The 27,130-nt window shown below is 43.6% G+C and overlaps 1 protein-coding gene across 3 annotated transcripts in view; it reads right to left on the bottom strand.

Annotated features, from left to right (window-relative positions):
• SLC28A3 (solute carrier family 28 member 3) overlaps positions 1–24,097 on the bottom strand; it is a 75,676-nt gene extending 51,579 nt beyond the window's left edge. Inside the window, exons 1-3 of one of the 3 annotated variants that reach the window (XM_043515076.1) lie at positions 23,764–24,097; positions 20,888–20,890; positions 7,571–7,666 (exon numbers count right to left, since the gene is read on the bottom strand). In XM_043515076.1, the coding sequence (XP_043371011.1) occupies positions 7,571–7,666; positions 20,888–20,890; positions 23,764–23,829 (165 nt within the window). In that variant the 5' untranslated portion in view covers positions 23,830–24,097. The remainder of the gene's footprint in view (positions 1–7,570; positions 7,667–20,887; positions 20,891–23,763) is intronic. The other 2 variants (XM_043515075.1, XM_038402556.2) reach the window with 2 other exon arrangements.
• Positions 24,098–27,130: the final 3,033 nt, after the last annotated feature.

Here is a 27,130-nt window from a genome sequence, read left to right as displayed (position 1 = left end):
TGTAATAGCAGTTCTCAATAGCTCAAGGCTGGGGTGGGGCCAGGTACTGGAACTGAGAGCAAGGAGCCTGTCTCTCCTGTGTTCTCTGTGACCCTACCCCTGCTGGTACCCTGACAGTGGGAAGGAGGAAACCACCTAATTTGATTGCAGAGGGACAAAAGGCAGAGTGGGGGGAGGGAAAGGAATAGACTGAGACAGTTATTTGCAGGAGGAGAAACTGACTAGAAGTTGGAGGGTGGGGGGACATGCTCCTTCATAAACCATATTTCTCTGAGGTATAAAGTATGCATCAAACATAGCCAGAACACTTTCACAGTCATCTTTGTGGTCTGACTTCAGTAGAGTTAAAGGATTTGATCTGCTTGCTTCCTCAGAGCATAAATTAAAGAAGATACCTATATATCTCTAGTTTCTTTGTGGTGCTTGGTAGCAATGTAAAATCTTTCAAAATATTGTGTCCATTCTGAAGGTTTGTCACAGCCAAAATTCTCTGGAGACACTGAAGAGTGGCATGTTGATGAGATCCTGCAAGCTTTGTTACAGCTTTCCTTCTGTTCTTAGTTTACTCCTGACACCATGTCATGTACTTCTGTCCCAGATAATGACTGGTCACAGAGCTTGCTTATACACAGCAGATATGTCCATTATTAGATCCTTTAATGCTCTGCCAGATATGGCTCAGATTTGCTTTAAATAAGGTATTTTACACACAGTGCCAATTAGTAGCTGAATAGTATAATACAGTTTAGTTTCCATTACAATGGGATTTCCTCCAAAACACCATTTATATCTGGGACTGGTTCCTCTCTACCAATTTCAACTCGTTACTTTCCAGTTATTTTTGTTCTTTTTGCCCCTTCTACTCAAATTCCTAATGTCACCTGCTTTCATAGTTTATATATATATATATATATATGAAACAGATTATTTTCAGTACATCAAAACATAAAGCATTCTTCTTTGTCCCTTATAAATTAAAATGTTAAAAATAAAAATTAACCAAAATAAATATGTACAAACAATATCACAATTTTGTCTTAATATAGCAATGCCAAATTTATTTGTGAAGTTCAGCTACAATTCTTGAGCCTGATTTGCATTTATACTACTGCCCTTTAAACCATTCTGGCAGTGTAAAAGGATCTTATAGGGAGTGTAAGTGTAATACTCTGCCAGAATGGTGAAAAGAGGCCTTAGTGTAAATTCTGTTCTCTCTTTGGTCAGCTGAAAACTGTAAAGTAACTGAAGGTTTTCAAATAATTAACTGAATTTTCTGTAATACAAGGAAAGCAGTGCCCATATGTTGTTTTTGTTCTTATCCCCTTTCAGTGTGTTATTTTAGCATGTGATGAAAGAGACTGTAATAATCAATTGTACACTACTTGGTATGGGGCTGGAAATATTATAGTGTGCAATTATATTGTGAAGCAGGACAATGTTGTCTTAAAATATGTAATGATGCAACCATACTATGGACTATACACTCCAAAGAGGAAGTTTTATTCAGTTTGACTGGTAGTTTGGAGCAATTGTGTGTTGAGTAATTTTAGACTTTGTATGCCATAAATATTTATGCTACTTACATTCACAAAACTAGTTTATAAATCAAGACCTGTCACTGTTTTTCTCCCCTTCAATCTATTTTTTTCTACTGCATATTATACACTCTGTTGAAAGCTCTGAAATGCCCTAAGTTCATTTCCAGGGAGACCATTTGAAACAAACCAGCTCAATGGGAAACCTAACAAAATAATTAAAGTGGCACTTAGGGAATTTGCTCAGAAGCTACCACTCATTTTCCTATGTGATAGTCCAAAGCTACATGGATAGAGGTCTGTTTGTAGCCTTCGTGATTCAAATTTCCATGAAAGGGCCCTGAAAGCCTTTCAGCTCTGTGGAGCTAGGCTATTGTATATTATCTGCTCTATTATACTTAACTTTGATTACTTTCTTTTTGATATTCACTGGGAAATAAAATGAAGATCAAACGTGAATCAAGCCACTCGTACTGTACTTAGTATTTGCCAACCAAGGGGTTCTTTCCACTATACCTCTGTAGCAGGGTTCTATCCCGATGGATCTAAAGTGAATACTCTATCAGAGTGCCATTTTCTCTATAGTTAAATTAGGGTTATACTGCATCTGTTCATTTTGGATAGGTGGAATCAAGAGACTCAAACCTAAATTACAGCTGATCACATAGAATGAAAAATGGGCACATTTACTTGGCTCTACCTTCCCAAGTCAGACCTCGTAACTCTCAATTTTGCCATGATACAGTCATGCTTAAAATGCTTGAGCCACACTACCCAAAACAGTGGGGGCTAAAATATGATTCTGAGTGTCCTGGGAAGGGAGCACTCTTGGGAGTCATAAATAAGGCTACTGTTTTGTCATGGAGGTCGCGGAAGTCACGGAATCCGTGACTTCCAAAGACCTCCATGACTTCAGCCTCGGTGGCTGGGACCTGCAGGATTCCGCCACCTCCCTCAGTGGCAGGAAGCTGTAAGCTACTCCCTGCCACTGAGGTAGCTGTCTCCCAAGCTCTCAGCTGCCATGGGCAGGAGAGGTACCCTGCAGCTCCCAGCCACCACAGGCAGGGCAGGGTGCCCTGCAGCTCCCTGGCTACCACCGTGGGGCAGAGGATTCCCCACAGCTCCCCGGCTGCCACCGCAGGGCAGGGACACCCTGGCAGCTCTCCGCCACCGCCACAGGGCAGAGGGATCCTGGCAGCTCCTGGCCACCACCACAGGGCAGGGGGACCCTGGCAGCTCCCATTGGCTGGGAACAGCAAACTGTGGCCACGGGGAACTGCAGGGGGCTGTGTCTGTGGACAGTCAACATCAGTAAAATGTTTCGCAGCCCGCAATCAGATTACCCTGATGGGATGCATGTGGCAGGAGGGCCACAGGTTTTCCACCACTGTACTAGAAACTTACAGGATGTTCATTCTCATGCTACTCTGCTGGCATTTGCTGGTGCTATATAATGGTCAGGTGTCTTGTGATGTCAGATATCCACCAAGGGCCTGGTCCTATAAAAGCTTATGGCTGTGAGTAACTTTACTCACACAAGCAGTGCCCTAGAAATCAACAGGGCCCTAAATGCAGTGAAACCTGGGTTTTCAGCCATTTGTTTGTGGTAGATCATAAAAGGCATATCTTGCCAATAGTTCTTCTACCAGAACTGGTTGCAATTCATTTCACAGAGATTAAGGGCTTTCTTCACAGCACCGCAATCCAGAGTACGGGGTCTGATTTGTAAAGTGCTTTGAAGTATTGTGCTCTAATTGCCTCATGTAGACCCTGCTGGCACAAATTAAAAGGTACCTAGTTTGCATTAAAGTAGTTTGTCCCAGCAGGATCTCCATGGGACAGGTAGAGCACAACACTTAGTGTGCTCTACAAATCACACTCCCATACTCCAGACTGTGGTGCAATTTATACAAGCGCTAAGTATAATAGATGTACTTAGCTCTTCCTAGAGTCTGAAGCCCCTGTTGCGAAAGACACATAAAAAGTTGAGAGGTATTTCCAGAAAACATGTACAATTCTAAACACATCTAAAAACATAATGTGGTGACTGCATAGATGGTGCAATAAATAGGATAATACTCTACACAGAACACGCAAGGCTATGATGTTCCAGGCATAACTTCCCTGCCCTTTGAACTGTATAATTCATAGGTAGGCTAATATACTCAGGAACTGAGGGGAAAAATTAATTTCAAATGGTTATATATCAGGAATTTAGCCAAATAACTTCTTTCTTTTGGGTTTTCAAAATAACAAAGAGAACCTATTTGCACCATTGAAAATGTTTAAAATACAATATTATGATACTAATTTATGATACCTTTGTCAATCTGCCTTCCTAGAATAGCATGAAAAACAGAGATACACAAAACAAAAGTTAAAGGCTATGTTGTGTCTGGCCCTACGCAGGTCTAAAAGCATCTGAGGGAAGTGGGGGTAAGAAACTTACTTTCTTTCCTGTGACAAGGCCAGGCACAATCCCAGAGCTGGGACTGAGAGATTGTCCACATGGAAAGTTAGTGTGCACCAAGCCAGGGTGTGAATTTACAGTGCACTACCTACTCTGCATTAACTTCCTATGCGGACACTTACTGTCCACGATAGTGCTTTTGTGCAGTTTAGCTTAGTATAGGGCACTGCCTGATGGCTCCTTTAGTGTGTAGTAAGAGTATCCACGTGGGGAGTTAGTGCTGAGAAGCTAGCGTGCTGTAAATTCACACTCTAGCTTGCTGCACACAACTTCTCCATGTAGACAAGCTCTCAGGGGCATTAGAACTTCTGGAGATTAGGCCTGATGGACATGCGACCTCACAGGCCAGTATGGGGAGAACACATACTGAATTCTGTGAAAGGGCCTACATTGCTCTGAGGTCTCCAGAATAATGGTTCCTGCCTCAGGCATACACCACTTCTGAGAATCTGCAGTGTGTCTATATGCATTGCTATCTTATATGTACATGTAAGAAGGGCTGGTTGAAAATTTCAGTGAAAACTTTTTTTTTTAACATATAATTGGGTTTTGACTAAACAAAAAATGTTATGGAATGTGCCTCATTTCCTCAGTTTTTTCATTTTCAACAAAAATACAAAACTGACAAATGTTGTTTTTTGGCTGAAAATCTGTTGTTTTTGTTGAAATTTTCTGTAGGAAATCCATCATTTTCTGACCATCTTTTCTAAAATACTCCTCATCTTCCTTGAATCTTAGTGCCTCACAATCATTAATGGATTTTATCCTCATAGCAGTCTTGTGAGGTAGGGCAACACTATCCCCATTTCCTTAGAGAGGGAACTAAGGAAAAGAGTAAATTAAGTGACTTGCCCCAAATCATGCAGGAACTCTGTAGATGAGCCATGAATCAAATCCAGCTCTCCCAAGCCCAGTGCCCATCTTTCTTCCTTCTAGCATGGGCTGGGTCTTAAGGGAACAATCTTACATTACCAGTACTCCTTCTAACCTGAAGAATTTCATTGATAGCTCTTTAGATTCATTTGTAGTTCCACTTTAAAAAGCAGATTTTTATTTATCTCTAATACATAACACCATTACAAAGGAAGGGCTGTTTGTAAAGTGGGTTTCTTTTGTCCCACTCTCCTATTTAAAGTAGACTATAACAAATATACTGAATTGTTAAGATTTTCAAAATAATTATAATTTGCTTCAGAAGCAGTTGGAATTGTCTCATGTGACACCAGCCCTCTTGGCTGACACACCAGAGACTGAATGTGTCGGGTGACCTCCAGAATTAAAAGCATGAACTACTGCAGCTTGAGCTATAGCTCTGTAGCTGGGGTCTGTAACAACTCATATCTTCAAGGGATCAGCACAGAGGGGGAATGGTAACACCCTCCCCCAGCTCCACTGGGTTATACAATGTTAGCAATTTCTTTAAATGTCCCTGAATCTACATCTATTGTGTTAAAATGTTTAAAAAACATGAACATGGAATAGAATTTGACTTTTTTGGCTTTCAGATTCATTGTGTCTGAAAGCATTTGTTAGGGGTGCCATACTGCTGTGCCCTTTTAAGTCTACAATATTTTAACCTGAGGTGTCCCCCTGAGCACTGCTGGAAATTAGTCTAGCACATGAGCGGCTGGAGTGTCGTACAGACTGTTGGGAGTTCTCCTAGTGAGCATTTACCCCATATTTCTCCAAGTGTTTGGATTTACTTCCAAAAAACAGTACTGTAGGGCCCACCACAAACACAGTGGGTCAGATTCTGATCTCATCTTGACTCATGTATCTCAGGAGTAACTAGAAGGATTCCAGATTTACAGTGGTGCGACAAAGATCAGAACCTGGTGTAACATGTCACCAGTGGAAGAGCAGTGCCATTATAGGCAATCAGAGTAGCTAGTGGTGAATTAACTCTTTTTGTTGCCCTGGTGAAGTCTAAAAATGTTGGCCTTGCACACTCACTCCTTTCTCCTTGCATTTAAGGGCAGCAAATGAAAAACTTGTTACCACTGCTTTTAGGCCTCTTGCCACCAAACTCAGTCATTGGACAAGACTTCAAATCAGGCAAATGTATTAACTAAAGCATCTAATGGAGCTGCTTGAAATATGGAGACTTTTTTGTGAAAATATTGATGAAATCTTTGCTGTGCACTAACTTCACATGCAGACAAGCCATAAGTTCAAGTTCCAGAATTGTATCTGACCTTTTGAAGGTAAAGGAAGGAAAGAAAAGTTTTGATTTTCAAAATTTTTTGACTATCTCTAGTATATCTAAGTGATTAGTGACTCACCACATGAGCCAAGTCATACAGCCAAAGGAAATGAAATAGAAACATTTGATGTAAAACCATCTGTATAGCATTTCTGTCACCCTTTGACCATTGGATGTTGCCTCTTATTTACTGTTGCCTTGGGATTTGAGCCATGTAGTGGATGTGTAATTACAGCCCAAACCAAGTATGTGCTCAATTCGGGGAGATAGGGTATAATTTTATGTCCTGTCTGAAAAATAGCCTCACTAAAAGTGTTGGAGAGCCAGACCAACATTTTCAACTGTGAACTCTCCAAAAACCAGCAAAACCTAAGTTGAAGAAAATACTTCTTTCAGTGTCAGTGGATTCTGGAAAGTGGAATTCCATTTTGCTTATGGTCAAAAATGTTTACAGTGTAGAATCTGCCCATGAGGTTTTAGATTAATAAGTTAAATAAACCCATAAAAACTCTTTTGATAAAGACAGAGGGAAAAAAATCAGGGTCCTCATAGTAGCAAAGAATTTACTATAAAGGACCACATTCTACTCTCAGTTACATAGATTTGACTCTGGAAGAGCTCCATTGAATTAAAAGTTTTAAACTATAATACTTTTTATGGAAAACTGTCACCACACCCTCTATAGGTATATCTGCACACTGAGCTGGAGGTGTAATTTCCAGATTGAAAAGATACGCCCCTGCTAGGTCTGATTTAGCTAGGAAGCTAAAAAACAGCAGTGTAGCCACAGAGGTGCAAGAGCAGCAGGAAGGCTACTGGAATATGTACCCATCCAAGCCACCTGAGTATGTACCCATCCAAGAAGCTAGGCATGTACTCGGCATGGCTAGCCTGTCCCATTGCTATGGTTACACTGCTGTTTTTAGCTTCCTAGCTTATTGAGAGCTAGCAATGTCTCCTCAAGCTAGAAATTACATTTACAACTCAAAGTGCAGACATACCATATGTCAGCTCTCTGCCTTTAGTACTCATCATGACCAGCATTGCTATGCCCCATGTATGTTTTGGATAGAGTTGTTATGAAATTATGAAACATTTTCAGGAATCCTGGTAGCGATGTCAATGTATCCATGTCTTTTTGATGGATTTCTGAGAACAGGACTGGCTCACCTCTCAGTTTACTGATTTCAGTTCTAATTCAGTTATTCATTTTATTCCTGGATGTACTATCACAAGTGCATATTCATTTTCTGTCTTGACAGTATTACTAACCCTACTATGTTTCTGGTTTGTTATGATTGTAAACATGGTTACTCTAGTGACTGGATATTATTTTCATCAGAAGAAAAACAAAAACCTTACCGGATCACTCTGCACAGCATCACTATTTTGTAAATTCCTGCTTCTTGATGAATTGTTTCTTAGCCCCTCCTCATTTATAACTTCATCTTCAGAGTTCTGAGAAATATCAAAATTGTAAAGAAGATGTTAGTTCAATACCAGAATCAAACATCTTTCTTTAATGTAGGAATAGTTGATTCTAGTTGCGACAATCATACTTCTGTGCTTTACTTTAGCAAGACAGTGAAAGTACAGAGTTGCTCTGTGCTCCAATACTGATCTGCATGCAAAACTCAAAGGGAGAATGGAGGAGAAAGAGGTGCTTTAAGGTGCTGAGTGCAGAGTCATTTTATCCCTCAAATTACTAAAAAAGTCATACCCTAGAGAAACAAGAAATGGTAGATGCCAAATCTTAATAATTGTCCTAATAATAATGCCAATTCAGGGATGTGACTTCCACTGTTTTAGTCATATGAGGTTCTTACCAAGCCTTACGAGTATTTTATTAATAAAGAAAGGCAAAGAAAGAAAAAGTAAAGCTAAAACAAAACAAGCAAGAGGAAAACAATGGTTACTTCAGTATGTCTCTTTATGGAGAGCTTTGAACAAAGATTACACTTCAGAGAGCAGCTCCATCCTGATGGGGGATGCTGTTCTCTCAATAGGTTAAGACCAAAGTATATTATTCCCCCAATCAGTAGTGAGTCCAATATAAGTGTATGAGAGATAATAAAAACAGTTTGTAGATGGGTAAGGGAATTTCATTTAAAGGTTGGTGAATCATGGATGGACAGAGGTAAGTTGTTTTAACTAAGCCCTTGTCTACACTACAGGGAAAAGTCGATCTAAGCTATGAAATTTGAGTTACGTGAATAGCGTAACTCAAGTCGATGTAGCTTAGAACTACAGTAACTCCTTGCTTAATGTTGTAGTTATGTTCCTGAAAAATTCTACTTTAAGCGAAATGATACTAAGCAAATCCAATTTCCCCAAAAGAATTAATGTAAATGGGGTGGGTTAGGTTCCAAGGAAATATATATATATATACACACACACAGTATAAGTTTTAAACAAACAATTTAATACTGTACACAGCAATGATGATTGTGAAGCTTGGTTGAGGTGGTGGAGTCAGAGTATGGAAGAGGGTAGGATATTTCCCAGGGAATGCCTTGCTGCTAATGATGAACTAGCACTCGGCCGAGTCCTCAACAGTTAACACATTGTTGTTAATATAGCCTCACACTCTACAAGGCAATACAAATGGAGGGATGAGACACAATAGACCAGTGATTCTCAAACTTTTGTACTGGTGACCCCTTTCATATAGCAAGCCTCTGAGTGCGACCCCCCTTATAAATTAAAAACAAACACTTTTTATACATTTAACACCATTATAAATGCTGGAGGCAAAGTGGGGTTTGGGGTGGAGGCTGACAGCTCACGACCCCCCACATAATAACCTCATGACTCCCTGGGGGGTCCTGACCCCCAGTTTGAGAACCCCAGCAATAGATGCATGGCAGTGGCTGCAAACATTCCCTGTGGAAACTGAACGTGATGATGAACCTGCGCTATCCCATTGAATCATACCACTCCCTCCATTTTCCAAAGTGCCAGGGGGGTGCATGTGTGCATGAGTCAGACTCACACACCGTGTGTGTGTGTGTGAGAGAGAGAGAGAGAGAGACGCGCATTGCCCCTTTAAGTACGCTGACCCCACTCTAAGTACATTGCCTTTTTAAGTAGATCAGCAAGCTGAGACAGCAGCTGCTGCCAGCAAGCTCCGTCCATCCTGAGCCCTGTCGTGTCCCCTCCCTGCTTTGTGGAGATGGGGTACAGAAGCAGGGGCCAAGAGCAGGGGGAGGAGCACACTGTGACATCAGCAGCCCTCCTCCACCTCCGCACAGCAAGCAGGAGGCTCCGGGAAGCAGCTCCAAGGCAGAGGGCAGGAACAGCACACGCAGTTGCGGGAGTGACACCTGAACTGCCTGGCAATTGATAGCCTGCTGGGCGGCTGCTGCACAGGGAACTTAGGGAAGCTGATAGGGGGCTGCCGGCCCACTCTGGTTCCAAGCTCCCACCAGCTAGCTCCAACGGGCTGCTCTTCCTGCAAGCAGTGGACAAAGCAGGTGGTGCCAAACAACATTATAAGGGAGCGTTGCGCAACTTTAAAAGGGGAATGTTCTCTAATAGATTAGTGATGTAAACAGTGAAACATTTAGCAGGATGACGTTAAGTGAGGAGTTACTATACTTACCGGGGGGTCCACACTACGTGATGTCGACCGGAGACGCTGTCCCGTCAACTCCCCTTACTCTTCTCAATTCGGTGGAGTACAAGAGTTGATGGGAGAGCGATCTGCAGTCGATTTAGCGGGTCTGCACTAGCCCTGCTAAATTGACTGCCGATACATTGATCACCACGTGTTGATCACCCGGTAAGTTTAGACAAGCCCCAAGTCCCATGACCTGTAGTAAATATTTCACTCAGTTACTTAAAAGAAGCCATTTAAGAGTTACTCAACTGAACTAGCAATATTTCTTATGAACTCATCCAATCACTTTAAGGATCTTGACACAGGCAAATAAATGAATACTAAGAATCTTAAATTCAAATAAGTCCCAATATTTCTCTCTTTTCCCCAAGGTTACTTTATATCTCTTCTTCAGGAGTACATAGTCTAAACAATCTGGTTTTTAACAGAAGTTGTTGGTACCTTAAATTACAATAGCATTTCAGTATCTCATTAAATCATTACAGGAACTATTTAAGTCTAGTCTATTGGCAGTGCTTTTGGAAACATTAAGTCATCAGTGATGTTGATGTTGATGTTATTGCAGAAGCAGTCCTGGACTGGAAGATTGCTTCTAAACAATGCTGTGTTGTGGCTTGTTTGTTCTTTGTCATCTTGATTCTGTTTATTTGCATGGCTGAGAAGAGATAAACAGGCTGAACTGAAAGTGCTGAGTGGTATCTCAGTTCAGATAGATTTATATCCTTCTCTTTCCATAGTTTCACTAAAGGTGGCAGCCACACTCTGCTACAGAGTAAGTCTTCCAGAAAATGTAGAGATGCCACACCGTGTGTACTCTAGATGCAGTCTTGGGTTTCCTGGGATGCACTTCCTGCTGGGGCAGAAACAAAAGCAGCCCAGTTGCAGGCTGCAGCTACACAAAGCAGTAGGAAGTTTGTTTCTTCATTGCTATTCATGGTTCTGCCAAAAAAAGGATTTATCTTGAGGTGTCAGTAAGATACTATACACACCTCTTTCAGAGGCTTGGCTGGATCCAAATACCTGTTGCTATCACCTCTTCACAGGCTCAACACCTTATGGGATGGTCAGCTCCTGACTATGTAATCTGCTAAAGCATATGCAGCAAAGTTGTACATTTTCTTCAACTCATATTACTTTTGTCTTTGTGGTATGACATTTTCGGAACATACTTACAATAGAGTTTAACTTTTTCTTTTATTCAACTCATTTTGGGAGATGCCCCTTTAGTTCCATCAGGGTTGAATACACGTTGAAATTCCCTTTAAAATGAGTCCAAAAGCTTCTATTTACTATATAGAAGTCTTTGAGCTTTCAAAATATGTCTTTTTAAATTTAAATGATTCTTAGAGAGAGTCTTTAAACTTATGTAGTCATCAAAGAAGGTATTACCTCTTCTTAACAATCTTTGGAAAGGTGGTTCGTGTCTGAGCATCAGGGTCCATGGGTCTCAACTGCCAGCCCAGGACTCTCTAGGAGTCAGTATGTTCTGACCTGCCTCCCAGTGATCTGTTAACAGTCACCAGAACTCAAAGCTCAGCTCAGCAGAGGATGCCAGTCCTGGGATCTGACTGGAAAGGCTCTAAGGATCCTAACTGGCTCCCTGCTTCTATTTAAACCAAGCAGAGGAACAGGAAGTCATTTGTGGAACTGGATTGTTCCCTGCTTAGGATTGTCTCCGCTGCACTACCTGATCCTGCTGCCTGACTTTGACCTCCTGACCCAGCCTACCACTTGACCCTGACTTCCAGTCTGCCCTCTGTCTTGTCTCAGACTCTGATCACCTGGTAACCTGACTCTGCCTGACTCCTGACACCCAGGGGTGAAAGTAAAGCCGAAGACTTACTGGTACGGGGGCCGGCTCCATGCTCCAGTCCTTCCATGCTGGCTGGCCCATGCCGCCTGGGGTTCCAGTGGCAATTTAAAGGGCCCAGAGCTCCGGCTGCTGCTATGGCAGCAGCGGCGGTGACTGGAGCCCCAGGCCCTTTTAAATCACCGTCCCCGGGGCAGCTGCTTCGTTTGCCCCCACATCCCTCCATTGGCGGCCGGGGATGGCGGGGTGGGGAAGGGGCAACATCATTAAAACACTGCCATAGCAGCGCTTTAAGCAGGGTCCTTTGTCACGGCAGCACTTAAAAGTCAGCTGGGTACGGGCTGGTACTGGTGGCCATTTTTTATCGGTACGCTGTACCAGCTTACTTTCACCCCTGCTGACACCCGACTCCAGGTATTGCCTTTGGCCTGTCTCAGATTCTTGTCTCCTGGTATCCAGACCCAACCTGTCTCCTGGCTCCTGACTTCTCTGACCATTAAGTCAGATCACTCACGTCCCAGTAGTGAAACTGAGTTTGGTCAGGAAGTTGTTTAACCATTGCCTGAAAACTAATTAATTCCCCAAATAATATAAATATTTGATAATCAAGTGGCTTCTTATATTAGTAACCATTTATAAGATTACTTTACTCCATATCAGTAAATAAAAGATATTACTACTCACATAGCAGTGGTATCAATGTCTTACATGGTTGAATTTAGATACAAACCATTTGCAAGTGACTATCACAAAAAAGGGTTATACCATCTTAAGCATTTAAGGAACAATCAGTCAAAGGTTTCCACATTTTAAGTGGAACTGTGAGCTTAGATATAACCAAAATATTTCTCAACTTTACATATTTTCCTTAAAGTTAAACAAAGGAATACTTTAGGCTGTATAGGTTTCAGAGTAGCAGCCGTGTTAGTCTGTATTCGCAAAAAGAAAAGGAGTACTTGTGGCACCTTAGAGACTAACAAATTTATTTGAGCATAAGCTTTCGTGAGCTACAGCTCACTTCATCGGATGCATTTGGTGGAAAATACAGAGGGGAGATTGATATACACACACAGAGAACATGAAACAATGGGTTTATCATACACACTGTAAGGAGAGTGATCACTTAAGATAAGCCATCACCAGCAGCAGGAGCGGGAAAGGAGGAAAACCTTTCATGGTGACAAGCAAAGTAGGCTATTTCCAGCAGTTAACAAGAATATCTGAGGAACAGTGGGGGGTGGGGTGGGAGGGAGAAATAACATGGGGAAATAGTTTTACTGCCAACGCATCATCAAGGATCTACAACCTATCCTGAAGGACGACCCATCACTCTCATAGATCTTGGGAGACAGGCCAGTCCTTGCTTACAGACAGCCCCCCAATCTGAAGCAAATACTCACCAGCAACCACACACCACACAACAGAACCACTAACCCAGGAACCTATCCTTGCAACAAAGCCCGTTGCCAACTCTGTGCACATATCTGTTCAGGGGACACCATCATAGGGCCTAATCACATCAGCCACACTATCAGAGGCTCGTTCAGCTGCGCATCTACCAATGTGATATATGCCATCTTGTGCCAGCAATGCCCCTCTGCCATGTACATTGGTCAAACTGGACAGTCTCTACGTAAAAGAATAAATGGACACAAATCAGACGTCAAGAATTATAACATTCAAAAACCAGTTGGAGAACACTTCAATCTCTCTGGTCACTCGATTACAGACCTGAGAGTGGCTATCCTTCAACAAAAAAACTTCAAAAACAGACTCCAACGAGTGACTGCTGAATTGGAATTAATTTGCAAACTGGATATAATTAACTTAGGCTTGAATAGAGACTGGGAATGGATGAGTCATTACACAAAGTAAAACTATTTCCCCATGTTATTTCTCCCCCCCACCCCACCCCACCCCCCACTGTTCCTTAGATATTCTTGTTAACTGCTAGAAATAGCCTACCTTGCTTGTCACCATGAAAGGTTTTCCTCCTTTCCCCACCCCTGCTGCTGGTGATGGCTTATCTTAAGTGATCACTCTCCTTACAGTGTGTATGATAAACCATTGTTTCATGTTCTCTGTGTGTGTATATCAATCTCCCCTCTGTTTTTTCCACCAAATGCATCCGATGAAGTGAGCTGTAGCTCACGAAAGCTTATGCTCAAATAAATTTGTTAGTCTCTAAGGTGTCACAAGCACTCCTTTTCTTTTAGGCTGTATAAAAATCAGTGTCCCGAAGAATAGTTCCAGAATTCTTTGCATGGGTTCAAACTGAGATTTTTCTCCTTGAAGAGAGGAGGTGGGAAAGAAGTAATGACAAGAGACTCCTGGTTCAGCTTTTATGGCCTTGATATATCCAGAGTGAAACATCATTTTTCTTTCAGATACTAGGAAAAGTCTATCTTCAGATCCCAGTCAAAGGGGGAAGAAAACCAGTGTTGTGTGTTCACACTGACAGCTGCCTGCGCAATAGCATGTTCACACTTGCGACACTTGCAGTGCTATTCGGAGTGGTGCACTCTGGGCAGCTATCCCACAGAGCACCTCTTTCTCTTTTGCTGCTAAGGTGAAGGGGGTTGCGGGGCATCCTGGGTCCAGTCCCAATGCCCTGTGATGCATTGTTTTGCATCCCAGCAATCCCTGTGCTTTCATTTGCATTTGGCGCCATCTTTCAACGGTTTCTGTACTGCGCGCCCTGCCTCATTCAGGCTGCAGGAATGGATCTCGAACTGCTGACCAGTATACTGCTCGCTCTGACCAACACATCACGAGTGGCACTGGAGTTATTCCTTAATCTACAAAGTCAAGAGGTGTGCAACATTGATCTCACCATGCGTAGTAGCTACAACACAAGATTGCTTGTGTGTTTCATGGAGGTTCCACAGTGGAACACTGCTTTTGGGCTCGGGAAAGAAGCACTGACTGGTCGGATCACATTGTGATGCACGTCTGGGATGACGAGCTGCGGCTGCAGAACTTTCGCATGAGGAAAGCCACATTCATGGGACTGTGTGATGAGCTCGCCTCAGCCCTGCAGCGCAAGGACACGAGAATGAGAGCTGCCCTGTCGTTGGAGTAGCACATGCTGTTGGAGCAGCTGGCTTCTCCAGACTGCTACCAATCGGTCGCTAACCAGTTCTGAGTGGGAAAGTTGACTGTTGGACTCATGTTGACGGAAGTCTGCAGGGCCATTAATCGCATCCTACTTTGAAAGACCATGACTCTGGGCAATGTGCATGACATTGTGGATGGCTTTGCACAAATGGGCTTCCCTAACTGTGGAAGGGTGATAGATGGCACACACATTCAAATTCTGGCACCAGACCACCTAGCCACTGAGTACATTAATCACAAGGGGTATTTCTCAATTGTTCTCCAGGTGCTTGTGGATCACCGTCGATATTTCACAGACATTAATGCAGGCTGGTCTGGAAAAGTGCAAGACGCATGTATCTTTCGGAACACTGGCCTGTTCAAGAAGTTGCAAGCAAGGACTTTCTTCTCAGACAAGAAGAACACAGTAAGGGAAGTCGAAATGCCCATTGTGATCCTGGGAGACCCTGCCTACCCCTTAATGCCGTGGCTTATGAAGCCAAACACAGGACAACTTGACAGCAACAAGGAGTGGTTCAACAACAGGCTGAGCAAGTGCAAAATGATTGTTGAGTATGCATTTGGCCATTTAAAAGCCCGCTGGCAATGCCTGTATGGGAAGTTGGACATGGCTGATGACAATATTCCTATGCTTATAGCCGTGTGCTGTATGCTCCATATTTGTGAAGGAAAGTGTGAAAGCTTCACTCAGGGCTGGAGTGCAGAAGGTCAGTGCCTGGAGGCTGAGTTTGAATAGCCAGAGACCCGGGCTATTAGAGGCGCACAGTGCGGGGCTATAAGGATTAGGGATTCCTTGAGGCAGCAATTTGAGGCTGAAAGCCACTAATATTTGTTGCTATGCTCGGGATTGCAGTGCTTGTAATGCTCGGAGGTGACTGGTGCACATGATGCAAGAAGGGGTCTTAACATAATTGAATGTTGCTTTGCAGGGCTCTTTTTGCTTTTACTTAAGAGAATAAAGATTGCTTTCAAACCACACAATTCTTTTATTAAAAGACAACAACCAGAGGAGAGAGTCAAACAACAAAAATACATCAGCAGGGAGGGGGATGGGTAAGGGATGGTCTCCAGAGGAGGAGGGGTCCCATGATGGCTACAAATTTGTGTATGTCCATGGATCATACCCAACCTTCTCCTTTGGAGTACAATGTAGCGGGTGCTGTACTTCAGCAGGGCCAAACTGCAGAGGGATGGATGTTGAGTGCAGTGCATAGTGGGAGTCCACAGTGCTGGACTGTGAGGAGTGGAATGTTGCGGGTAGAGAGTGGAGCCAGGAGGTTGATAAGAGTGTGTTGGCGGGGGTGGGGGCACATGGGAAAGAGTTTTGTGACAGTGGCTTCAGGGGAGGGCGGGTACGGAGCTGTTCATTTTGAAGAGCTAGTATTGCCTGGAGCGTGTCCACTTGACGCGCCACAATGTTTAAGAGACACTCCATAGCTTCTTTCTGGTGTGCCGCATTCTTCTTTCGGTCCCTCTTCTCACTGTTTCGCCACTCCTTCAATTCCTGTTTCTCAGCAGTGGAGTGCATGGAGAAAGTCCCCCTTAGCTCTTCTTGGTGGCTTTCTAATTCTGCGCAACTGTTCTGCTGCAGATAAGGGAGGCTGGCCTCCCAAGGTCATCTATGTGAAGTTTAATGCAACATTTTACAGAAGCAGTATTGTTTGCAACACAGACAATACTGATTCAGTGCTTTAAAACACAGCCAGTACTCACACACGTGTCACTAACTGGCTGACCCTAGAGAAGCACACATGAGCCACAAGACCCCCAAAATGGTGAGTAACCGCAGGGTCAGGGTGAATCACTCTTCCTGGACCCTACTGTACACTGGGCATGTGGCTCTTGGGGAGAGTCAGCACTATATGTGGGGCTTGATAATCATTCCTGTCCCCACACTTTCCACAGGATGTGATCATTTTGGAAGATATCTTGCTGCTGAGGGTGAGCAAGGAATCAAGGGAGGGTCTTCTTCAAACCTGCGGCTTCTGCCCTTGCTCCTATGCAGCTCCCCGTGTGCAGCAATGGTCCCCCTCCCCCCAACATGATGGCAGAGTGGAACAAGAAAGTTACCATTAATGGGGCAAGAAACAAAGCAGCTCTGTTCAGGAACTGTGGCAGCAGATTGCCCAGTATCTCCACAAGAGTTTCCTGGAGATCTCTTTGGGAGATTCCGGTGAAGTGAGGGAGTGTTGCACGTGGCCACTCCGGCCCTGAAAGGGTTAAAACAGCCCTGGGAAAGGGCTGCCCCTGGGAGCCAATAGGCTAGGCTGATTGGGGAAGCAGCCACAGCTGGGATCACACCCCAAGCAGGCCACAGCTGGCCCTATAAAAGGGCTGTGAGCCAGGAGCTCAAAAGGATTCTCTCTCTCTGTAGAGAGAGAAGGATCTGGTTGCCTGGGAGCTGAACTGGGTACCTGAGTGGAGCAGGGCTGGGGAAAGGCCAGAGGAGCTGGGGAGCTCCAGCCTGGAGAACCCACAGGCTGCAGGCCCGAAGCAGGTACTGGGATTGCAGAGGTGGGGTCCAGGGTTTGGCAAAGGGTCCACTCTTGACTGGCATGTGAGCCAATGAAGTATCCACAGGGGTCTTTGCAGTGGATGTGGGGTCGCCACTGAGTATCGCATCCAGCTCTTTGTAGAACCGGCAGCTTGTGGGTGCAGCACTGGAGTGGCGGTTTGGCTCCCGTGCCATGTGGTAGGCAGTCTGCAGCTCCTTCACTTTTACCCTACACTGCAATGTGTCCCAGTCATGGCCCCTTTCAGTCATGCATCATGAAATCTGTCCATAGGTATCATAATTCCTATGGCTGTAGCGCAGCTGGGACTGCCCAGCTTCCTCTCCCCAAATGCCAATGAGGTCCAGCAGTTCAGCAGTGCTCCAAGCAGAGGACCACCTGGAGCAGGCATGGCCACCTGAAAAGATGTGCTGAGACCACTGCATGCATCACCGGGGAAACAGGAAGGGGACTTTTAAATTTGCAAAGGAATGTAAGGGGTGGGGAAGATGGTTGGTCACCTGAGGGCAGGACAGAAGAGTTCAAACCGATGACCAGAGAGGTGAGAACAGGCAGTGTGGGACACCTCCTGGAGGCCAATCGCAGTGCTGCAATCGCCATGGTGTCTACATTGGCACCGCAGCGGTGTAGCCCCGGTGCAGAAAGCTGTACTCCTCTCAGTTTCTGCACACTAAGTGGCTTGGCAGTTTGTACACCTCAGGAGTTACAGCGCAGAAAGCTAATTTACTGCGCAGTAACTTGCCAGTGTAGATGGGGCCTAGATGACATCCTCTTAGTCTCAGAAGGTGGGTCTATTTGCCATAGCCTTTCTACATAACCATGTCCTTTGAATTTGGAACCATTTGGCTCACTTCTTTTGTACTTCCTCCACTTCTATCATACCCGTTTTGAATAAGAATATTCTAGATGTGACTCCACAGCAATCTGTTAAACAAAGTCAGCATAGTTTCCATTATCAGTGTTTATTATTCTGTCTAGACATAGTGCGCACCCAAGAATTTTTCCAGATGATGATGAAAGATGGGCTAACATCACAGCACTGTAGTAACTGCTTAGAGGTTACAGATTGTTTTGGAAGGAACTGTTATATTGTTAGAGATTAGTCGGGATGACTTTGAACCCCAATGCATATCCGGTGTCTACTGATGCAAATGACACTTAGTTGCTTTTAGTGTGTGGAAATACTGATTTGCTTGCCCAATCAGAATAGCTGCATGTTCAAATATAAGTACATAATTGCTCGTGCTTTTTTCTGTCTGGACATCCAGAGCCTTCTGTTTTTAATTGACCTGTAAAGTCCATCTCCTCAAAGTTTCAGACATTCATTCATTCAGCTAGTTGCAAATGAAGATGTCTTCTATGTGATTCACCAAATCTCATTTTTCACCCTAGCACATTGTTCATCCTGGTTTCGTTCTTCATCCTGCCTCATCTGTTAACTAGCATGTCACTATCATTTATAAAGGCATCAATATGCAGGTTCTATCCTGAGACAGAATTTTCCAGATCAGAAATGCTGAGGTCCAGGAATAGTGACTTTGGGACTTTTAAAGCAATTGTTTCCAGCATATGCTGAAAGATATCAAAGCTACTGAACAAGAGAGAAACATGGATTATCTTTATATTGAATTCAAGCAAATGGCCCTCCCATGTACAGCACAGAGAGATGGAAGATGAGCCAGCAGATTTAAATTCAGTGGGTCCAAAGTGAAGGTGCACAAAGAGTGTAAATTAAGCCCACTTGTGTACATTTGATATTTTTAAAGGTTTAAATCAGCTGTGAAGGACTAGGCAGCTGTAAATCTGACACAGTGGGTGGACAAGTAAGAATGATGTGACAGACAGGCTAAGCGTGTTGCACAACTGGCTTATAGAAACTAATAGAAAGCTGCTCACTATCACAGCAGACAACACTTTTGACAGGCCGAGAAATAAAACCAGAGGAACTGAAGCGGAAAGAGAAGAAGCGACTTTTGAAGCTGCTCATAAAAAAAAAATAGTCACAGAGTCATAAATATGGTCCTGACTCCCTGGTCTGCTCTCTGGCTTGTCTTGGGCTCTTATCTCCTAGCAGTCTGACTCTGCCTACCTCCTGACATCCCCATTGCTGTGGCATTCATAACCTATCTGTGTTTAACCCAATTTATACTTTATGTTTGCTGGTTATTTTAAAAGTCAGGTGGTTTTGAGTGTATTGGAGTCCTTCTCACAACTCCTCAGTATGTGCCACCTCCCGTAGGTCTGTGGAGGAGGTGGTGAAACTTTTGGATTAGCAGCAGTTTTAATGAGAGCCCAGAGTTTTAGCACTGACTTAGAGCAATCTTCAACCCAATTAGGATGTTTGAGCAATGAGCCAAGTTAGCCCCATAGCTATACAGTGGGAACTGAATTTTGTTATTGACTAGATTGTGGCTTTAATGCCACAGCCTTGAGTTGGTGACAGCATGGCACAGATGTCCAGAAGATCAAATCAGTGACATGTTCACAAGTGTGACATTAAGAGTATTCAAAGCTAGATGACACAATATTGCATAACCTCTGTACCACACTACTTATGTATATTGTAGATGTATATTGTGACAGGTCAGGCCAGATGGCTACAGGAAAGTGATTCTGTTAGGATCCGGGAAGTGGGCGGGCGAAGCCGGTCCACTGCTAAAGGATCCCCCCCAGCCTAAAAAGGGAATCCACAGGACCTAGATACCAAATAATTTCGGGGGACAACTAATGAAATAACAGGGACAGAAGTGTGGTCAAAGGGTCAAACAAAGGGAACTGGACAGGGACACCGAGCAGAGAACCCCGGACAGCTACAGGAGAGGTATAGATGGCAGATATATTAGCTCCAGGTTAAGGAGGTCCCTTTTCCCTGGATAAGGTAACAGGGAAGGTTCCAGAAAAATCAGGAACTTTTTGGAAACAATGAAGGCAGACAGGCTGATTAGAACACCTGCAGCCAATCAAGAAGCTGCTAGAATCAATTAAAGCAGGCTAATCAGGGCACCTGGGTTTAAAAGGAGCTCACTTCAGTGTGTGGTATGAGGAGCTGGGAGCAAGAAGTGAGAAGGCGTACTTTTGGAAGACTGAGAAGTACAAGCAATATCAGACATCAGGAGGGAGGTCCTGTGGTGAGAATGAAGAAGATGTTGGGAGGAGGCCATGGGGAAGTAGCCCATGGAGTTGTAGCTGTAATGCAGCTGTTACAGGAACCACTGTAGACAGCTGCAATCCACAGGGTCCTGGGCTGGAACCTGGAGTAGAGGATGGGCCTGGGTTCCCTCCATCCCCCAACTCCCTACTTGATACCGGAGGAGTTGAACTGGACTATGGGTTCCACCAGAGGGGAAGGTCTCTGGCCTGTTTCCCGATCCACTAGGTGGATCAGCAGAGACTGCGGGGATTGTTCTTCTTCCTTTCCCCATTGTGGCCAGTGTGAGGCTAACTGAGTGAACGGCAGATTTGAGCCTTAAAGGTGGCCAGACTGAGGGCTGTTGTGAACCTCTGAGGTGAGAAAATCTACCAATAAGTGCAGGACCCACCAAGGCAGAGGAGGAACTTTGTCACAAGATATATATATAGAGAGAGGGAGAGGGAGAGAGATTTCAACATCTAACACTGACGTTCTGTTCAATAAATACATGACAGCTATCTATGCTTAAACCTACATAATAACGATTTATGTTCCTTAAATTATGTGACATTTTCCAATGAATACATCTGTTAAAAGCCTGAAGACATTGACAAATATGATTTGTGTTAATTCATGAGTTGTAGCTGCAAGGTATCTATTGAAACAAGGAATTTAGCATGTAGGTTTTATAGTTGCAGTGCTGCTATCTTGTGTTATACTGCAGGGGTAAGAGTGTGCTATGGGGGATGGATAAGATTCAGTGCAGGAGGAGCTACATATGTTGTGAGCCATACATGTAAGCAGCTGACACTTATGAATCTCCATCACTTCTTTTTGCTACTTCAAAATGATTTTTATACTCTAAACGGTGCCAGTTTCCTGGTATCGTTTTAACTGTAGTTGCATTTGCCAGGGGTGCAGTGGCTGCTGTACAAGTTGCAGGCATTCCTCTTGTTCTTTAGAGACACTTCTTGGAAGCTGAAGCTGCAAATGATGAGGGGAAAGTGCTTATATGACAAAGACTGCAGTTTCTTAGACATATGTATGATCACAAAGCAGTTGGGAGGGGAGGTGCATTGCAGCCATTACTACAACTAGCTTCAGTGGGATCCATGTAAGACAAATAAGAAGTTGATCCTAAGAAGGGCTGAAAGCAGAAACTTCTAACAACATCAAATGTACTATAGAAAAGGTTATACTCATGTGGTACAGTGAGAATACTGTTATATTATCTAGGGCTAAGTGAATTGTTTAAGTATCTTAGCCAAATGGAAACTGAAAAAAGCTCAAATATTTATACAAATAATAATAAGTAAAATAAATTGATCTCTTTGCTTGTGTTCTAGCCTGTCTGTCAAAGTACACTCTCTCCACATTGTGAGGCAAATAGTCTTTCATGCCTGATGAAGGGAAATACAGATATGACCTTTTGACCACAAACCAATTACCATTCAGGTCCACTGAGCACTGTTGAAAGCTGTCTTATTTACTTTCTAAAACAAACTCACTGTTGCAGATTTACTTTGTCCCTGTCTTATTTTCTGTTTTGTGGTTTAATCATTAAACAGTTCACACATATCTGAGAGTTTGTTTATATGATGGTACCACAGATTCAAAGGGGCTTACATTAAATTACTCACTTTCCTCAATGCCCTTATGTTTATGGCCTGGAGAATTGCTGACTACTTTGACCTTTCTATTGTATAGCGGGGAAATTATTGGTTGTTTAATATAATACAACCAGACATCATGCCTTTGAAGACAATAAGGGCCTACTCTATGCTTAAGAGAAACAGACAGAAGGAAATGGGGGGAGCTGATCATCCTATTTTGCTCCTTGGCCTCTGTCAGGTGATTCATTTTTGGGCGCAGGAAGTTAAACATTATCTTCTGATTTTCGTCCTTTGAGGAAATGAGTAACATGTTACAAATAGAATCCCTATATAATTAAATCTTTTTGTTTTCTTCCAGCAAAAACTTCATTACTGGTCAAATTCAGACATGATAATCTGGAGTATGCACCACTGAAGTCACTTGGATCAGGTCCTAAGTGCATGCCACTTCATTGACTTCCTAGAATTTGAACCCTCTCACCAAGTCTGAATTTGTTCTGATTTAGCTGTAGCACCAGAATTGCAATGTGCACTTGGTGTGTTGAGGTAATTTGGGACTCTGATTTCACTTCACTATGACTGGGGTTTCTCTCTCTCTGAGCTCACTGTAAGACACTGCACTAGTAATAACATATACCATTGCTGGGTTTAGTTCAGTCCAACATTTATTTGGAAATAAAACTCTACAGACAATATCTGGTTGGTGTGAATGTTCCCGTTAGCATGCAGAATATAAAAGGAGTCACATTATTCTGGATGCTCTGTAATATGAGCTTGATGTCCTATGTGAATTGTGACTGGCTTATGTGCATGGGCCACAACAGTAAAAGCCAAATACTGTCCTTCTTGCTGATCTCCCTCGCTGAGCTTGGAACAAGGTGGGTTTGGGGGTTGTGGGAGGAGAGAAAGAAGTCCATCCCGCACAGAGCAGCTTCAGGACCATAGTCTCTCCCACACCTGTGTCCCAGTACTCTCAGGGACAATGCTGCCAGATAGTGGATCCATTGGCCTCTCTGCTCCTTCTTCTCCTGTCCCTGCCCTGCTACTCGTGTCTTGCTGTGCATGGATACGCAGGGAACCTTTGCTAAGCTGGGCTCCATGTTGTACACAGCATGTGGGCCCTCTGAGTGGGTTCCCTAAATCCTAACTTCCTTGTCCCTCCCTGTAGCAAATGTGCTCTTGTAGCCACTGCATTGAGTGAAGGAGCAAGATTTGCCCTAAGTGATTATGTATGTGACTGTTTTTCTTAAGGCAAGACCAGCTCTTTGATTAGAAGTTAAGGTTTGGGGGTCTAATACTTTCCTCTTAATTTTTCTTGCTTTGATGGGGCAGTTGTTTGCACCACAGCGATGACTAATTCCAACACCCTCAGCTGCAGTCAAAGCAGGCACTGTACATTAACAATCCTAATAACCAAATATGATTTTAGTCTGAGATGCTCTGCACAGAGAAGACAGTGGGAAAAGTCAGTGGTGAGATATGTGAGCACAGGTGACCCTCTGAATTCAAGAGGCTGAATGTGAACAAGGGACTTCTCAGCTATCCCAGCATACTGGGTAACAAAGGAAGGCAGTAAATGGAGCGTCTGTAAGTGTGCCAGTTCTGGTTGGTCCCTTTATTTAAGAGCCTTTCACACTGGCAGGATATGTCTGCAAGTGTGCTGTAAAATATTTGTATGTGCAGAGCAGAAACTGTTTTCTCCATGCAGATTCCTAGTAATTACTTTTCAACCCCCTACAAAAATCAGGCTTACCTGAAATGAAGCATTATAGAATCCAGCTGCTCCAGAAAGAGCACGGCTATTTTCTTTCAGCTCCATGTGTACAACTTGCACAGGGATTTCTACCTGTCTGTTCAAAAAGGCAGGCGGTCAGCAGCAGCACTTAGTTAATCCATCTAGTATTCTGTTTCTATTACTTAAAGTTTACCTGGCTGTGACCACTCCCATCCTGTTTCTTCATGGCCCCACCTTCTAGCTCTTTTGAAACATCCCCCTGCACATAAAGGCAGGGTGAAGCAGAATTCCAAGACTATTAAAATGACAGAAGGATTCATGCATGCAACAAAAGAAAAATGCCTTCCTGAGTGATCCAAAAGCAAAATGTATTTTTACATAGCCTTCATTCACTCACACACAGAAAGCATATAAAGCACAGAAAATCCTCCTCACCCAGATCTTTGAGAGGTAGCACTCATTTAATCTTTTGTGATGCTTGTCTTAAAATGACAATCAAAATATATGAAATCCATTGGCATCTATTGAAACAAATGACTAATAAAAATAGTCAAACTAGCCAGAGACCTAGGATATTAAAAGGCTTGTTTTTCAAAAAATCAGGCACTGAGATAATGTACAAGTGTGTGCAATTGCACTGTGAATGTAGCTGTACCTGCAAATAGATATGACAACTTACACCAGCTGAGTCTCTGCCTCCCAGAGTGTAGTGTAAAGGGGCCTTTGTGTACATAAGAATAGATCCCAGGTGTTGCTACAGTCAAAGAAAGCAATCAGCCTCCATCCTCACCCCCACCAGCCCCTTCAGCTCTTCTTTATCAAGTATAAAGACACTAAAAGTCAACAGCATTTTTTTCTTCTATGTAGATCACCTTTAAATGGGAGTGTCTCAAAAACAATGATTGATTTCCTAGTCATTTTGGGAACTGGAAGGATTACTGAACTGAAGGGCCCATTGTCTCTTCCGTATACACAAATAACTTCCATTAGTGTTCCTGTGAGTTAGCCCTATTTATACCCATTGTGGAGAGAATTGACTACAGAATCAAATAATTTTACTTTTACAAAGACTGATACATAATTAGATCAATGAATAAAAAACAATATAATATAAAAAAGAGAACCTACAGCTTTTTATTTGTAGTGTTTCCTTATCAAGCTTTGTACAGGAATGGAGATACATTTTAAAATACCAGCATTATTTGAGAAATACATACTCCTTGCATAGTCAGCTTTCTTATGTCTGAGGACATCTGAATTCAATGGAGTTACATGGGTGTAAAACTGCTATCAGTGAGCTCAGATTCAGATCTATGGTCCAGGAATTTCAGATGAGGATTGACAATTTGCATGCCTCCCTTTCTTCTTGAGAAAAGCTGCACCACTGAGCTCCATTCCCTTCCCTTGTTCAGCCCAGTACTTTCATACCACATGGGTGTAGCTAACATTCCAGCATGTCCTTTTCTTAAACAAAATAAGCAAATGAAATCCTGTATGTGTTTACAGTATTGCAGGGAGTCGGATGCTGTTACATTACACAATGGATAGCCACCACTTCACAGCAGTTACAAGAGGAAAACATAAGAGATTAATGCTCTAGAGAAAACAAAAATTGTTGAAAAGCATGCATTTAACATCCTTCCCTTGTAGCCATTTCCAAAAACGGATGGGAGGTTTTTTTCAGTGCTCTCTGAGAAAGATATCAAGCTATTTGAAAGGACTGACAGCAAAAAACTAACTTTCTTTGTGAGTCCTGATAGACATATAGACAATTGTAAAGAAAAACACAAGTCCTGCTAAATGGATAAACCTTCTGCCTGAGCTTTGTGCTTATATACACATTTACCTTTGAACAGGAGAAAAGGATGGCAGTTGATATAAATGGGCAGCCTACAGCTATTGGAGGTGGAACTGATAGCCATCTTCAATGCTTCTTGGGCAACAGATACAGAAATGTAAATAGTAAAAGATGGACAATTCTGGCAAGCAAATAAAGGTCCCAATCTTCAAAGCAAAGCTGCTGCCACAATGGGACTAAACTACATTAACCACACAACTCTAACCACAAGGAACAGCAAACAAAACACTGTAGGACTCTGAAGCGTTGAGTAATGGGGCAGCATTCAATTTGCTCTTCCAAGTCTGCTTTGAAAGTCAGTCATTCAGCCTTGCTAGACCAAATTATGCAAATCAAATTGTTTCTGTACATTTCCAGTAGCTGAGGAGATTAGAATGAGGGCCACATTGGTGTAGGCACTGTGCCAACACATAGGCCTTGTCTATACTGGCAAGTTTCTGCGCAGTTAAGCAGCTTTCTGCGCTGTAACTCCCGAGGTGTACACACTGCCAAGCCACTTAGTGCGCAGAAACTGCGCAGTTGTAGTGCTCTAAAAAAAACACCCCGATGAGAGGGGTAGAGCTTTCTGCACCGGGGCTACAGTGCCACGGTACCAGTGTAGATACCCTGGCAATTACAGCGCTGCGATTGGCCTGCAGGAGGTGTTCCACAATGCTTGTTCTCACCTCTCTGGTCATCGGTTTGAACTCTACTGCTCCTACCCTCTACTGCCAACAGTCATCCCCACCCCATACATTCCTTTGAAAATTTGAAAGTTCCCTTCTGGTTTGCTGGATGATGCATGCAGTGATCTCAGTGCATCTTTCCAGGTGATCATGCCTGCGCCACACACCAGGCGATCCCCCACTTGGTGCAATGCCGAGTTGCTGAACCTCATCAGCATTTGGGGAGAGGAAGCTATCCAGTCCAAGATGCACTCCAGCCGTAGGAATTATGATACCTATGGACAGATTTCATGATTCATGACTGAAAGGGGCCATGACCGGGACACACTGGAGTGAAGGGTCAAAGTGAAGGAGCTGCGGAACGCCTACCACAAGGCGCGGGAGGCAAATCACCGCTCTGGTGCTGCACTCACGAGCTGCTGGCTCTACAAAGAGCTAGACATGATACTTGGTGGCAACAGGACCTCGACTGCGAAGGCCCCTGTGGATACTTCATTGGTTCACGTGCCAGTCGAGAGTGGACCGAGCCAGGAGGAGGCAATCTTGGACAAAGAGAGGGAGGGGGACCCAGAGGCAGAGGATGACTCGGAGGCCAAAGATTCATGCAGTCAGGAGCTCTTTTCTACCTCAGAGGAGCCTAGTCAATCACAGCAGGTGGATCTTGGCAAAGCGCAAACTGGAGAGGAGGCCCCTGGCAAGTGGATCTAATTTTGGGAATTGCTGAAGTGAATTGTTGGGGGCAGGAGGGTTGCAGAACGCTGGCTTGTCTCCCACTGCATGCCTAGTCTGAGCAGTGGAACAGGCAGTTGATAGACTCCCTCGCTTCATGGGAATCTCCCTCAGAGATCCCCAGGAAACTCTC

This window comes from Dermochelys coriacea, chromosome 5 (genome assembly GCF_009764565.3).
Source record: "Dermochelys coriacea isolate rDerCor1 chromosome 5, rDerCor1.pri.v4, whole genome shotgun sequence".
NCBI lineage: Eukaryota > Metazoa > Chordata > Testudines > Dermochelyidae > Dermochelys > Dermochelys coriacea.
Note: the sequence above shows the minus strand (reverse complement) of the source record. Positions and strands in the feature narration are given on the sequence as shown.